Raw genomic sequence first — 13,623 nt, 5'->3', positions numbered from 1 at the left:
ATGACTGATAAACCTCAATGCTCTGGGCTTGTAATGGTGCAGTACATCATGGCAGACACACATAGCAGAGAAAGCCCATCTGCCTTGTGGTTGGGAGTTCCACAGTCGTGGTTTGCCATTTCCAGAACCCACTTCAGAGCACATCTTGTTCGGGTGTATATGTTTCTGCTCCTCCCCACAGGATACTGGCTGAGGGACAAGACTGTTGTTGTTATTGTTGTAGACAGGGTCTCTGTATGTTGCCCTGGCTCTCCTAGATCTCACTCTGTAGACCAGGCTGGTCTCAAACTCACAGAGATCCACCTACCTCTGCCTCCCAAGTGGGAGGATTAAAGGTGTGTGCCGCATGCCTAGATAGGACCAAAGCTTTTAACACCAGTGCCTTTGGGGGTAATGTAAGTGTAGACCATAGCAACATCAAGGGTAAATATGTTGATTGTGTGACATTTTAAGAAGTCAGTATTCCTGGGTGTTGATGGTTCACGTCTTTAATCCCAGCAATCAGGAGGCAGAGGCAGGTGGATCTCTTGAGTTTGAGGCTAATCTGGTTCCAAAGCGGCCAGAGTTACACAGAGAAACCCTGTCTCAAAAACAAAAACAAGGGGCTGGAGAGATGGTTAGTGATTAAGAGCACTGGCTGCTCTTCCAGAGGACCAGGGTTCAAATCTCAGCATCCACACGGCAGCACACATCTGCTTGTAACTTCAGTTCTAGGGGATCCAACTCCCTCACACAGACATGTATACAGGCAGAATACTAATGCACATAAAATAAAGATAAAAACAAACAAGAAAGGAAGGAAGAAGAAAAGAAATCAATATTCAAGCAAGTGGTTTCTGGAGCCCTTTGCTTTGGTCTTATACTGCTTAAGATTAGACATTTTATATAATATGTGAGAAAGCACAAGTTCAAATTTACTAATTGCCACTCTTTATGTGGCCAACTAGCTATCATTTTACTGTCTGTATTATCTCTACATCTGAATTTGTAAGTCTGTCATTAAATGTGAATGCTTGATCAGGTTGCTAGTAAATTAGCAGATTCCAATTCAAAGAAATCAGTATACAAACCTGGAAGAGAGGATGCTTAGCCCCATCTGGTGTTTTCTAGTCAATAGTTGTAATTAATAATGAATAAATAGATTTTAAAAATGCTGTGTGTGGCTTTTTGGCTGCGAGTACCTCTGAACACCACGTGTATGCAGTGCCCTCAGGCCAGAAGAGGGCATCAGGTTCCATGGAACTAGAGTTAGAGATGGTTGTGAGCCACTGTGTGGGTGCTGGAAACTAGACCTGGGTCCTCTGGAAGAAGTCAGTGATCCTAACCACCTAGTCAGTTCTTTAATCCCCAAATAGAGTTTATATATAAAAGATTAAAAAGAAATCATTTAATAGGATGCTTTAAATTTTTAAAAACATTGTATATATGTGTAACTCACCATATTAGCTACTTTTTTGTAATGTGTGGGGACGGACAGACAAAGTTTCTCTGTGTAGCCCTGGCTTTCCTGGAACTCTGTTAACCAGGCTGGCCTTGAACTCAGATTCTCTTGCCTCTCCTGCATGAGTGCTGGGATTAAAGGCTTGTGACATCACTGCCTGGCAATTTTTTTTAAAAATGACTTATTTTTATGCGCATTGGTGTCTTTGTCTGCATATATATCTGTGTGAGAATACCATAGTTTCTGGAACTGGAGTTACACACAGTTGTGAACTGCCATGTGGTGCTTGGACTTGAACCCAGGTTCTCTGGAAGAGCAGGCAGTGCTCTTAACTGCTGAGCCATTTCCTCAATCTCATTGGCAATATTTTTTTAAATCCACTTCTTTTTATAATTTTTATTTTTTTACTTGATCAACAAATTTTTTTTTAACACACATTCATTCATTCACTTATTTATTTATTTATTTTGTGTGTGTTGTGTGTGTGTGTGTGTTTCCATCAAGGCCAGAAGGATGGTGTCAGATCTCCTGGAGCTGGAGCTACATGCAGTTGTGAGCTACCCAGTGTGGATGCTGGAAACTGAATGTGGGAACCAAACTTGGGTCCTTAGATAGTGCAGCAAGTGTTCCTATCACTGAGTCATCCTTCTAGTCCCAGTTCATTGAATTTTAAGAGATTATGCAGTAGACTCACTGTTGAAATTAGAATTTGAAAAGGTTTGGGGCTTTATAGGTTGCGTTTTTAATTCTTTAACATATTACCAACTTAATTCACACCTCATGTCATCATTGGCACACATTGATGTGCATGTTAGTGTAGTATGTGTTAGCAAACGAAAAGTTTGAATAAGAAAAATCATCAGGTCTGTTTCAGTCAGTGTTGATTGGAATGTCAGACAGGTACTGTTTAACATGTTCAGGGTACAGTACTGAAGAAAAAAAAGCAAAGCACAAATTCTTGCCTTCCTGGAGCTTAGGAGGCTGTGACAGGATTTCCACATGTTTTAAGCCAGTCTGGGATACCAAGTAGGAGCCTGTCCCACGCAGTATATACAGGGTTAATTATATTTAAACTTCAGTCGCTGTCCAGCTCTGGGTAGGGAGAAGCAGCAACCAAGCAAACAACCGACCAAAAGAAACCTGTTTTCAGAGGGGGATTTTTCCAGTGTAGGTGATGTGTGATAAGAGAAGAGAAGACACCATAGTCGTTGTGGATGGTGGTACTCACTGGGTGAGAAGTGTAAGGTCACTGGAGACGGGGCTTTTGTGTGACTTTCGTTTGTTGTTCTCATTACTACTCTATGCCCTGGCCCCCAAATAGCACTTGGCCTATGATCAGTATTCAGAAATACATATTGATGAAAGTGCGTGTTTTAAACTTACACAGTCATAGATACATGCTTCAGTAACTTTTTTTTCTGTGTTTTGTTTTTGTTTTTGTTTTTGTTTTTTTACATCTAGCCTCTTGGAAATTTTGTATCCATCACTTTATTTGTAATGTTACTGCACCAAATTAATTAATATTGGTAGCTAATCTTATAGTTACTTGATATTGCAGAGAATAGACTTGGAAATGAACTTAAAATGAACTTACCTTTTGTTAAGTTTCCTGTGTAGGACAATGGAATAAGATGATTAGGTATGTAATTTTAATTAATCATTTAAAAAACTAGGACGTCATACTTGTGTGTTCTCTTGAGAAAACGGAGAAAAGTACTTAACCCTAGATATAAAAGGACTAACCCAAAGAGTTTAAGACTCTAACTGTGTGGGAAAGTGGGAGGGAAAAGAGAGCACAACTAAGCTGCTCTTTGTTGATATCAGAACCAGGCCTGTCATTCCCTTTGGCTTTGAAGTATGGCCTATCTCAGGGGGCAGGACAAGGACTTTTTTCCCTCCCACAAGGGCTGGCCAGCTTCTACAGGCTCAGAAAGCTCCAAGCAGTTTTTCAGGAGTTTCTCCTCCTCTTTCTCTCGGAAATTCATGGTGGATTTGCTCTGCTTTCAACATGTGTTAAGGTCTTCTGCTTTGTGACTGCCTTGGAGCCAGCAGATAGTCGGACATGTATAATTCGAATTATGAAGGTCTTGTGAGTAAGTCAATTTTATTCTTAAACAATTTAAAATTCAACTTATTTAGAAAAATGATAGCTTGGAGTTAAGCATTTTATCACTTTCTACCTTTAAGCTTTTTTTTATTTTTTATTTTTTTATTTTACAAAGCCTTTGTAATCTAGCAAGAAAGCCAAGCTCCAGGCAGAAAAGCTTTCTCAGCACCTGTGTTTTAAGTGTGTCTTTGGATGTGTCTTTCTTACTTGGGCAGTCGCACACATCTGCTCAAGCCACTCGACCAGTTTTCTTGAGCATCTTTTTAGTTTTATTGGGAAGTATTTTAAATTGAGCTTGTCTGAGCTCGATTGCTTACGTCTGACACAGTCTCAAGTTTCCAGTGAATGGTAACAAAGACTGTAGAGTGTTGTTGGTACTGCAGTGAGAGGCATGCTTCCTTAGACCAGGTAAGAGAGACCAGTTTGTTTCTCACAGCCGTTGAGTTTTTACTGTGTTTATATTTGTTAAGCAGCTGCCATGCTAAATAAAAAAAGTATCCAGGAACATGCTGATTTCAAGACGTCCTTGCTGGCTACAGATGGAAAAACTACAGAGCAGGGGGAGGGGTGGGGGGAGGGGAGGAGCTGGTCTAGTTTATCCTCAGCTATTTATATAAATTAATTCAAATGCAGAAATAATTCCGCAATTCAGGTTTTTTCCATTCAGGAGTTAAAGAAGCAGTTGAAGATATCAATGATTTTAAAGACACTTCAAAGTCATTCCTCGTGAAAGCAATTCTAGTGGTAGTTTTTACTTTCATTTTTTTCCAATAAATAAAATTAGGTTTTTCTCTTATTAAATATTTTTTTCCATTTATGAAAACTTTTAAATTGTCAACAACAAAGTATGCTTCCTCAGAATCTTTAGAAATCAACCTGACACACCAAAAAATGCAGCCTTTGTAGTTATTTCATTCCCTTTTTTTTCTTAGTACAATTTTCTTAAAAGTATCTGTGCTTTGAAAATGTCAGCTGTATTCTAATGAAGCTCCGGCATTGTTTGCCCGTGAAGGAGCCGGTGCATTCCACTGCTTGATGGTTTATTCTGAGGCCCAGTGTGAGAGTGGGTGGCACCGTTTGGTGTCTGCCTCTTGGGGTAGTGACTGCCATTATGTTAGCTTTGGATTGGCAGAGAAAATATAGCATGCAAGATGCCATACAGAATCTGGATACTGTGAAGAAAATCTTATTCCTAAACAATTCTTAGCGAGCCAGGAATGTGTAACAGCTTGATTGAGTTGATCATTTCAAGTATACCCTTGACGCCTGCATTGTGGTTACAGTTTAAACTCTGTGAGGCACATAGCTTATTAGTGCTGGTGGGTTTTTGTTTTTTTGTTTTAAAACATTATTCTCTTTGCTTTACTAAGGAGACAGTTTTTGTGAGCTATAATATTTTAATGGATATGGCAATGTTTTACTTCAAATAACTTACTTCAAACACGTTTAAGGAAAGAAGTTTAAGGAACTTAGTGTGTGGGTAGAGACGGGGAGTTGGAGAGGGGCAGAGAGCCTTTCTTTCAGTTAGGAGAGCCCTGATGAAGAAAAAAAAAAAAAGCAACAGATGTTTCTTCTGTTACAATTGAAGTTGTTTCATTCAAAATTCAACAGTAGCTGGAATGAGGAGACCAAGGGCCATAAATCTGACCTAAATGGTGAATACATAAAATAGCCATTTATCATTTATAATTTATTTAAAATTCATTCTTCCTATTCAGGTTTTGAGAATCAGCATAACAAAAATGAGTGTTAAGTTTTTGCTAAAGAGGCTTTTAAAAAGAAATCTCAAAAGTTGTGTACTGAAAATAGGTGAAAGTTTTACTGAATTTAAGTTATAGGAAACAGATTATATTAGATGTGACTCTTGAAACCCAAAGTCAAATAAAATATACAGAAAATGTTTAATTGCAAAAGTTTGTAATTGCACAGTAGATAACAGAGGCTGAAAATGAAATAGGACACATCAGTATCCCATGTTGCTAGGTCATTTCTATAAGAAGCATGAGACTTATTCCAAAGATTTTTCTGGATGAAAAATGTGAGAGGTGTTTTGAGTGTAATTGAAATGGTATGTTGCAGTTTGTCTATGAAAAAAAAAAGCTTAAGTTGGTTGCTCATGGAAAAAGGGTGATGTTTATTTTCTGGAAAGAGCAGGAAGGAAGATAATGAAAACAGTCTATTTTTTTTTTTAGTTTTACATTCATCAAATTCATAATGAGTAAAGTAAAAAATTTTCCTTTCCTTTTAAAAGTAACACAGAGCTCTTATATAATTTGCACTTACACATATTAAAGCTATTCTTTTGGGGGTGAAGGGAGCTATACGGTTTTATATGTAGCTCAGACTGTTAGAACTTTTGGCAGGGGGCTAGGGGTCAGGGTACAGGGTCTCACTATGTAACTCTGACTGGCTTGGAACTCAGAACAATCCACCTCTCTGCCCCCATGTGCTGGTTTTAATGATGTAAACCACCACACTGGGCCTGGCTAGAACTTTTGATCCTCCTGCTTCGGTCCCCAGAGTGCTAGGATGGTAGAAAGAGGCCGCCACTCGCATCTAACTTCATGGGAGTCTTTTGGTTTTGGTAGTATGGGTGACTGAAGCTAGGCAAACATGCTATCATTGAGCTATAGCCTCAGCCTTTATGCTTTCCTTAAAAATATATTATTATTAATGTGATGGGCCATGAATGCCATAGCACACGTGTGGAGTCAGTTCTCTTCCCCCGCCTTTTGCCCACTGAGCGAGGCCTGCCTTGGGCTCCTTTATACTTTTCTAAGTTAGCCTTTTTGTTTGTTTCTTTGGTTTGATTTTTGTTTTGGTTTTTGTTTTGGTTTTTTTTTTTTTTTTTTTTTTTTGAGACAGGGTCTCTACCTATCCTTGGTTGTTCTGAAACAGTCTGTAGACCAGGCTGGCCTTGAACTCAATAGACATCCACCTGTCTCTGCTTCCAGAGTGCTGGGATTAAAGCATGTGCCATGACAGCAGGCAAAGTTTGAAAACTAGGGCTAAGCACCAAACCTTTAAACAATGTCATATATGTAGGTGTTCTGCCCGCATACATTTCTGTTCACTGCCTGTGTTCCTGTTGTCCACTGCTTGGCGGAGAGCAGCCAGTGCTCCTAACCTCAGCCCTCTCTCCAGCCCCAGCAACCGCATCTTTTACATTAGGCATTTATTATTTTCCATATCCTATTCTGTAATGTTAGTAGTAATATTTAATAGCCATTTTTTTTTTTTCTAACCAGAGTGTTTCTTTTCTGACTGACTGAAATCCTCGTGATGAACCGATGCTGCAGCAGCTGCCCTCCTGGGGTTGTTAGTGTTGTTCCTTCACGGAATCCAGGCCTGAATCTGCCATAGACAGAGTTTAGGTGCCTCATCCGCCCAGGCGGGCTAGTGTTGCGTCCGTAGCCTTGGCACTCCAGTTATGCTTTCTCTTACGCTTGGCAGGGAAGCCACATTTGCCACAGGTCAACTTCTGAAGGTGGTGGCCTTACAGCCACAGCGGCGGCACGTGTGTGTCTTAACTGTGACACTTTCCAGAGCGTGCCGCTCCTTTCGTCATCTTGCCTCTGCTGCCGTGGCCAAAGGGACCGGAAGAGTGCCAAAACAGTCTTTAGCTACATTTCCAACTTTGTGTATTGGTCAGATACTATGTAGTTTCTAAATATTTAATTAGTCCAAGAAGACTGGAAATGACCCCAACATTAAGGGAAAATATAAAAATTTTCTTTTGTTTTTAGCTAGAATGTGTAGGCCTCCTTGAATGTTTTCTTCAAATAAGGATGACAGAGTTTAGAGTCTTTGAAGTTCATCAGCTCATTGCTTTAATTAAGATTAAGATAAAAGTCTAAAAACGGATCTCCATACACTTTAAAGGAATGACAACCACGTCTTTACCAAGGAAGATAAATGTCAATGGAAAAGACAACCTTTAAAAGTGTGTGGCCCCATGTGTAATACATAACCGTACTAACACTGTAGACTGCAGGTGTGAGAAATCAGTGAAGTTTTCTACTGTCAGTGTGGACAGGACACCATGGTATGTAATGAGGAGAGCAACAACAGCAGCACAGAAATCATTGGAATTTTACCATTTCCAGTAAGACTACCAAATGGGAAATGAAGAGCAGATCAGTTGAATTATGTTAGGATGAACACCTGGTATCTCCACAGGAGTAAATTATGCAGTCATTGTTATGTTCAGCACGTAGTTAATATATGTGCATGTGTCATATGTGGATGCACACACGCAACCACATATATGGTGTTCTGAGAACCTGTGGCAGTGTTTCCTTCTACATTTACGTGGGCTGCTGGGGCTGAGCCCAACTTCTCAGGGTTGTGTGACCAATGGATTTACATGCTGAGCCTACATTTATTTTTATTATGTCTATGCTAAATAGGATATATATGTATGTTGAGCCCTGTATATGTCTCTGTGTCTGTATATATCCTATGTTTATATATGTGTATTCAGGGTATATCTCTATATACCCTATATAAAAACCAATTTCTTTTCAATTCCAGAATTATACTTTTTATTTACTTTTAAGTCAGGCTGTTTTAAAGTTGAGGCTGGTCTCACACTGTATAGCTAAGGGCATCCTTGGCAGTCTAATACTACTGCTCTCCTCTTCCCGTTGGGATTACAGACCACTACTCTCAGCTTTTTGTGGTCTGAGAATGGAACCCTGGACTTCATGCTTGCTGAACAAGCACTGTACAGCAGTTTATTTACGGAGACAGGGTCTTTGTCTATAGCCCAGGCTGACTTTGAACTCGTTTTGTAGCCCAGAGATAATTTCTCTATACACACACACACACACATGTATTCCTTAATTCATGTTTATTCACACTCCCTCCCCTTCTCTCTGTCTCTGCTTAGTAGCCTCCATTGGCCTCAGGCTTACTATCTGGTTGTATATGGCCTTGAACTTCTGATCCTCATGTCTCTACCTCTCAGGTGCTGGGTTTACAATTGAAATCTACCATATTCAATTTGTAAATAGAGGGTTTTTCTTTTTTGAGTCAAGGTCTTAATAAATAGCCTTGCCTGGACACAGAGGCATGGACACCCCCCCCCCCCCCCCCCCACACACACACACAGAGTGTGAGTGAGAGTGAGTCTAGGCTGGCTAGACTCTAACTTGCCACAGTTCTCTTTCATCAGCCTCTAGAGCACTAGGATTGGGATTATAGGCATATGCCATCATACCTTAATTTCCAATAAGCTCTGTCACAATTAGTATACTGCTCGAAGCATTTGGTGATAGAAGGCTTTAAGAATAAGGTACACCTGTGGATTTGTCTTCATTGTGAACTCTTTAGCATAAAACTAAGGTCTTAGGGAAGTCAGTATAACCAGAGAGCAACTGATGTGGTTATTCTCACTGTCTTACATAGGCATATACAACTTGGAATAATTGATAACTACCTATGAATTTCTTATCGTTGAGTGGGACTTAAAGTTTGATTGCTACTTATATTTCTTGTGGAAAGAAAAATTACATTGTTGTTTAGGAATGCGTTAATACTGTCAAGTAAGTTTTTTTAATGCATCCATGGACACTGTGTGTGTGTGTGTGTGTGTGTGTGTGTACATGATTATGTTACATAGCTTACACTGGCCTTAAACTCCCTGTAATCCTCCTGCCTCAGCTTCCTGAATGCTGGGATCACAGGTATGTGCTGCCATGCTGGAGAGGATCCATCCAGGAGCTTATTGTGTAGTAACATTGTTTTCTCCCACATCTCAGGCAACAGATTTTCAACTGGATTTTTAGCTCTAAACATGGAAACTAACAACATAGAACTTTGGTTTTGGTAAACTACTCATTTGTGGTGAAAATCTGGCAGGTTTATGATGCTCCTGGCTTGAAGCACTTACTGTGTGCCAGGAAGACAAGGATGACTTTTCTTAGTGTTTTATCGGGGTGTATTAACATAATGGAGTTCATTGCAGCATTTGCACAGATGTACATAATGTATCTTGATCATAGTCACACCCCTCATTTGTTTCTCATTGCTACTCCTAATCCCCTTCCTCTTTCCAGTTGGCCTGCCTTCTTCTCATCCCCTCATGATTTTGTGTTTGTGACCAATGAGTTTCATTAGGGTTGTCCTCAGAAGCGTAAGTGAGAGTTTACAGGAATAAATGTGCCTTCCAAGGAGGCCATATCACTGAAAGAAAAAAAATCTTCCATCATCAGCCATTAACTGCATAAATCTGCAAGGAAGGACGAGAGAATAGAACTTTTAAAAAGACTTTATGTATATAGGTGCTTTGTCTACACACCAGAGGGGGCATTAGATCCCAGTATAGATGGTTGTAAGCCTCCTTGTGGGTGCTGGGAATTGAACTAAAAATCTCTGGAGGAGCAGCCGGTGCTCTTAACCTCTGAGTCATCTCTCCAGCCCAAGACAGAACTTTAATAAACATATGTAACTCAGTTTGGCCTGGGACTTGCTATTTCCTCAAGGCTGGTCTCAAACTCATGATCTTACGTCAGCCTTCTAACTACTAGGATTACAGATGAATTATGGGAATGTGACACCCTGCACAGAATGTCTTTTAATAGATATGGTAGGTTTTTTCCTCCTTAATATTTTAAACTGAATCTAGAGCCTTGTGTATCCTGTCTAGTCAAGCAATACAAACATTGAGATACATCCCCAGCTTTCTTCTTCACTTTAAAAAACAAACAAAACAACAACAACAAAATTTCTTTTGAGCTGGGTGTGGTGGCACATGCCTTTAATCCTAGGGCTTGGGAGGCAGAAGCAGGGGGCTCTCTCTTGAGTTCAGGGATAGCCTGGTCTATATACTAAGTTCCAGGACTACACAATAGAAGGACCCTCTCCCAAACAAAACAAAAAAAGTATTTTAAACATTTATTTGCCTAGTACGTTTAAGCACACTATTGCGAATGTGTGGAGATCAGAGGAAAATATGTTTCTCAGGGATTGAAATGAGGTTGGCAGGTTTGACAGACATTTTAGTCCATTGAACTATCTTGCTAACCTCTCATTTTTTGAGAAAGGATATCAGTAAGTTTCCAGGCAAGCCTGGAAAAATCAATTCTTTGGACTCAGCTTCTCTAGTAGCTAGGGTTTCAAGTCTTTCTCCCCAGGCCTAGGTATGAATAAGTTTTTAGTGCACAGTAAGTTTTAGTTGATGTTGATATATAATCGTAAGATTTCTTGCTTTCTGTAGTCTTCTACAATTGCAGGGCTGACAGAAATGCCCTGTGGATGAAGGTATTTGCCACCAAGCCAGATGATCTGAGTTTTGCTCTCTGGAACCCTTGTGGTGGAGGGAAAGAAACAGCTGCAAGTTGTCCTCTGCCCTCCACGCTTACACCAGACCTGCAAGTGTATGTGTGTATGAGTGTATGGAAAGATTATTAATACAGGAAGCGTCTTTAATATTCCTGGGGTGTGGGTCTTCTTGTCAGATGGGGACACGAATAACCTCCAGCAGTTTCGAATGAACTGCTTCGTATGATATTACGGGACATAGTAACCCCCTTTTTATTTTCTACAGACAAGAATTGCCTTTTGAGTCTCAATTCAGGGTTGATCTTTGTTCTTAAAGTTGATCTTATGTCCTAAAGTTGTAAAATCTTCAGAGCCCAACTTTTTAAGATCTATTTGCAATTATTGTTGACATCTATAAATAGTAGAAAAGGTCTTACTTGACTGTGAATTAAAAAATGATTTATTTGTTAATACAGTCTGGATGCCATCTGAAAGGAATTCATAAGTTTCATGAGATTAATTTACAATTAAGTGCTGGAGTATTTTTGCAATCATAAATTCTGATCCTTGTGGTCACACCCAGCCACCTCCATCTACTACAGCCACTCAGTGGCTGTTTGTCTGAGATAAAATGTGCAGCTTTCTGCTTGTTGTCTTCATGAGGCCTATGAACAAGGCCTACTTGCCATCTGGTGGCTACGTCAGTGATGGTGACATAACTAAAAGTAGTGGTTAAAGATGGGTTGAGCATTAGGACATTGGAGCATGTACAATACTGAGTTTGTATACTTTCTGTAGTTTCTTTTACTCCTTATCTAGCTTTATTCCATTGTAGTCAGAGAGAACATAGTATGTTATTTCAGTTTTCTCATATTTGTTGAGGTTTGCTTTGTCTCCTGATATGTGCTTGAATGTGGATGAAATTCCATGTGATGCTGAGAAATGTGTTCTGTAATGTTGGATATAATGTAGATGTCTGTTAGGTCTGTTTGATTTACCATGTTATTTAACTCTAGACTTTCTGTTATATTTTATCCAAATGACCTATATATCGTTTAGAATGAGGTATTGAAATTGCCTACTGTTACTATGTTGGGATTAATTTGTGACTTTATATTTAGAACTATTTGTTTTATGAAATTGATTGTGTCTGTATTTGGTACATATATTTTACAGTTTTAATACCTTTTTTAAAAAAACTAGACTTATTTCTTTTGTGTGTGTATGTGTAGGTGTGTGTGTAAGTGTGTGTGATGCGCGTTACATGGTGCATGTGTGGAGATCAAATTACAGTTTTTAGGAATTGGTTCTCTTCTTCTACCATGTGAGTCCTGAGTACTGAACTCAGGTCTTCAGGCTTGGCTGAAGGTGTCTTTATCCACTGAACCATCCCTTTGGTTGTGTGTGTGTGTGTGTTAATTTTAAATTTTCTATGTGTATGAGTATTTTACTTGCATGTATGTTTGTGCACCACATGTGTTCCTGGTGCCCACAGAAGCCAGAAGAGGGTGTGAGACTCTTTGGAACCGGATTTACATACAGATGGTTAGAAGCTACCACGTGGATACTAGGAACCAAACCTGGGTCCTCTAGAAGAGCAGCCAGTTCTCTTTACTGTAACGTATGTCTTCAGCTCCGGTGTAACACCCTCTTGATGGATTATCCCTTGAATATAAAGTGAGACTTGGCTATTCTGACTAATTTGGGTTTTTCATCCTTTTACCTGAAGGTGGTAGCTATCTTTAATTGTAAGATGTATTAATAGGGGTATTAGGAATAATAAAAAATGGATTTTGTTTCCTAACCTGGTCTGCTAGTCTGCCTTTTTATTGTGGAGTTGAAGCGATTGATACCCAATTATTAAGTGTATATTACTTCCTGCCATTTGGTTGGGTTTTCTTATTTGACGAATGGCCCCAGTATTGTTTATTAACTCCCTTGGCCTCATGGATGTGTTCCTTCTTCTCTTCAGCATGAAGTAGTTCTCCCAGTGTCCTCTTTAGATCTGGTTTTGTGCTTGTAAATTCCTTTAGTTTGTTTATCATGGAAATTTTTTTTCCTCTTAAATGATAATAGATTGATTTGCTGGCCAGTTTCACTGTTGGTTGTGGTCTCTCAGAGCTTGGGAATGAATCTTTCTGAGTTCTCCTAGCTTCAGATGTTCTTCTCAGATAATCAGCTGTTATTCTGACGAGCCTGCTTTTATAAGTGACTTGACCCTTCTCTCTTGCAGCTTTCAGTACTCTTTTAAGTCTATTTTTAGTGTTTTAAGTATAATGTGTCATAGTCTCTCTCTCTCTCTCATTCTCTCCCTCTCTCATTCTTTCTTTTTCTGTGTAGCCCTAGAGGTCCTGGAACTCGCTCTGTAGACCAGGCTGGCCTCAAACTCAGAGATCTGCCTGCCTCTGCTTCCCAAGTGCTGACTTTAAAGGGATGCCGCTGCCGCCACTACCTTGGCTTATCTTTGAGATTATAATAGGATTACATTTCTCTCTTCCCTTTCATCTCTCCAAATCCTTCCATATACCCCTCCCTGCTCTCCTTCAAGTTCATGGCCTCCTTTTAGTGCATGTGTGTATATGTGTGTGTGTGTGTGTGTGTACTATGCATATATATTCCTAAATATAACACGTTCAGTCCATATAATGTTACTTGTATGTGTTCTCAAGGATGATGGGCAAACTTCTACTTCTTCCGCTCTGAGCTTTCCTCAGTTCTTTGTGTAGGGTTGAGGCCTCATACCATAGGCTTTTCCTAGTCCATTTTGGCATGTGCATTGTTCTGTTGTTCTGTGCAGCTCACATTGGGAAAT

At 39.6% G+C, this 13,623-nt stretch overlaps 1 protein-coding gene across 19 annotated transcripts in view; it reads left to right on the top strand.

Annotated features, from left to right (window-relative positions):
• Tfdp2 (transcription factor Dp-2) overlaps positions 1–13,623 on the top strand; it is a 125,249-nt gene that overhangs the window by 55,953 nt on the left and 55,673 nt on the right. Inside the window, exon 1 of one of the 19 annotated variants that reach the window (XM_060385477.1) lies at positions 3,396–3,534. The exons of 15 other annotated variants lie outside the window; for them this stretch is intronic. In XM_060385477.1, the coding sequence (XP_060241460.1) occupies positions 3,504–3,534 (31 nt within the window). In that variant the 5' untranslated portion in view covers positions 3,396–3,503. Of the gene's footprint in view, positions 1–3,395; positions 3,535–3,883; positions 3,957–13,623 lie in introns of those variants that run through there. 3 more of the 19 variants (XM_060385493.1, XM_060385492.1, XM_060385487.1) reach the window with 3 other exon arrangements.

The sequence above is a fragment of the Meriones unguiculatus genome, chromosome 6 (assembly GCF_030254825.1).
Source record: "Meriones unguiculatus strain TT.TT164.6M chromosome 6, Bangor_MerUng_6.1, whole genome shotgun sequence".
Taxonomy (NCBI): domain Eukaryota; kingdom Metazoa; phylum Chordata; class Mammalia; order Rodentia; family Muridae; genus Meriones; species Meriones unguiculatus.
This window is presented reverse-complemented; position numbering and strand designations above follow the sequence as displayed.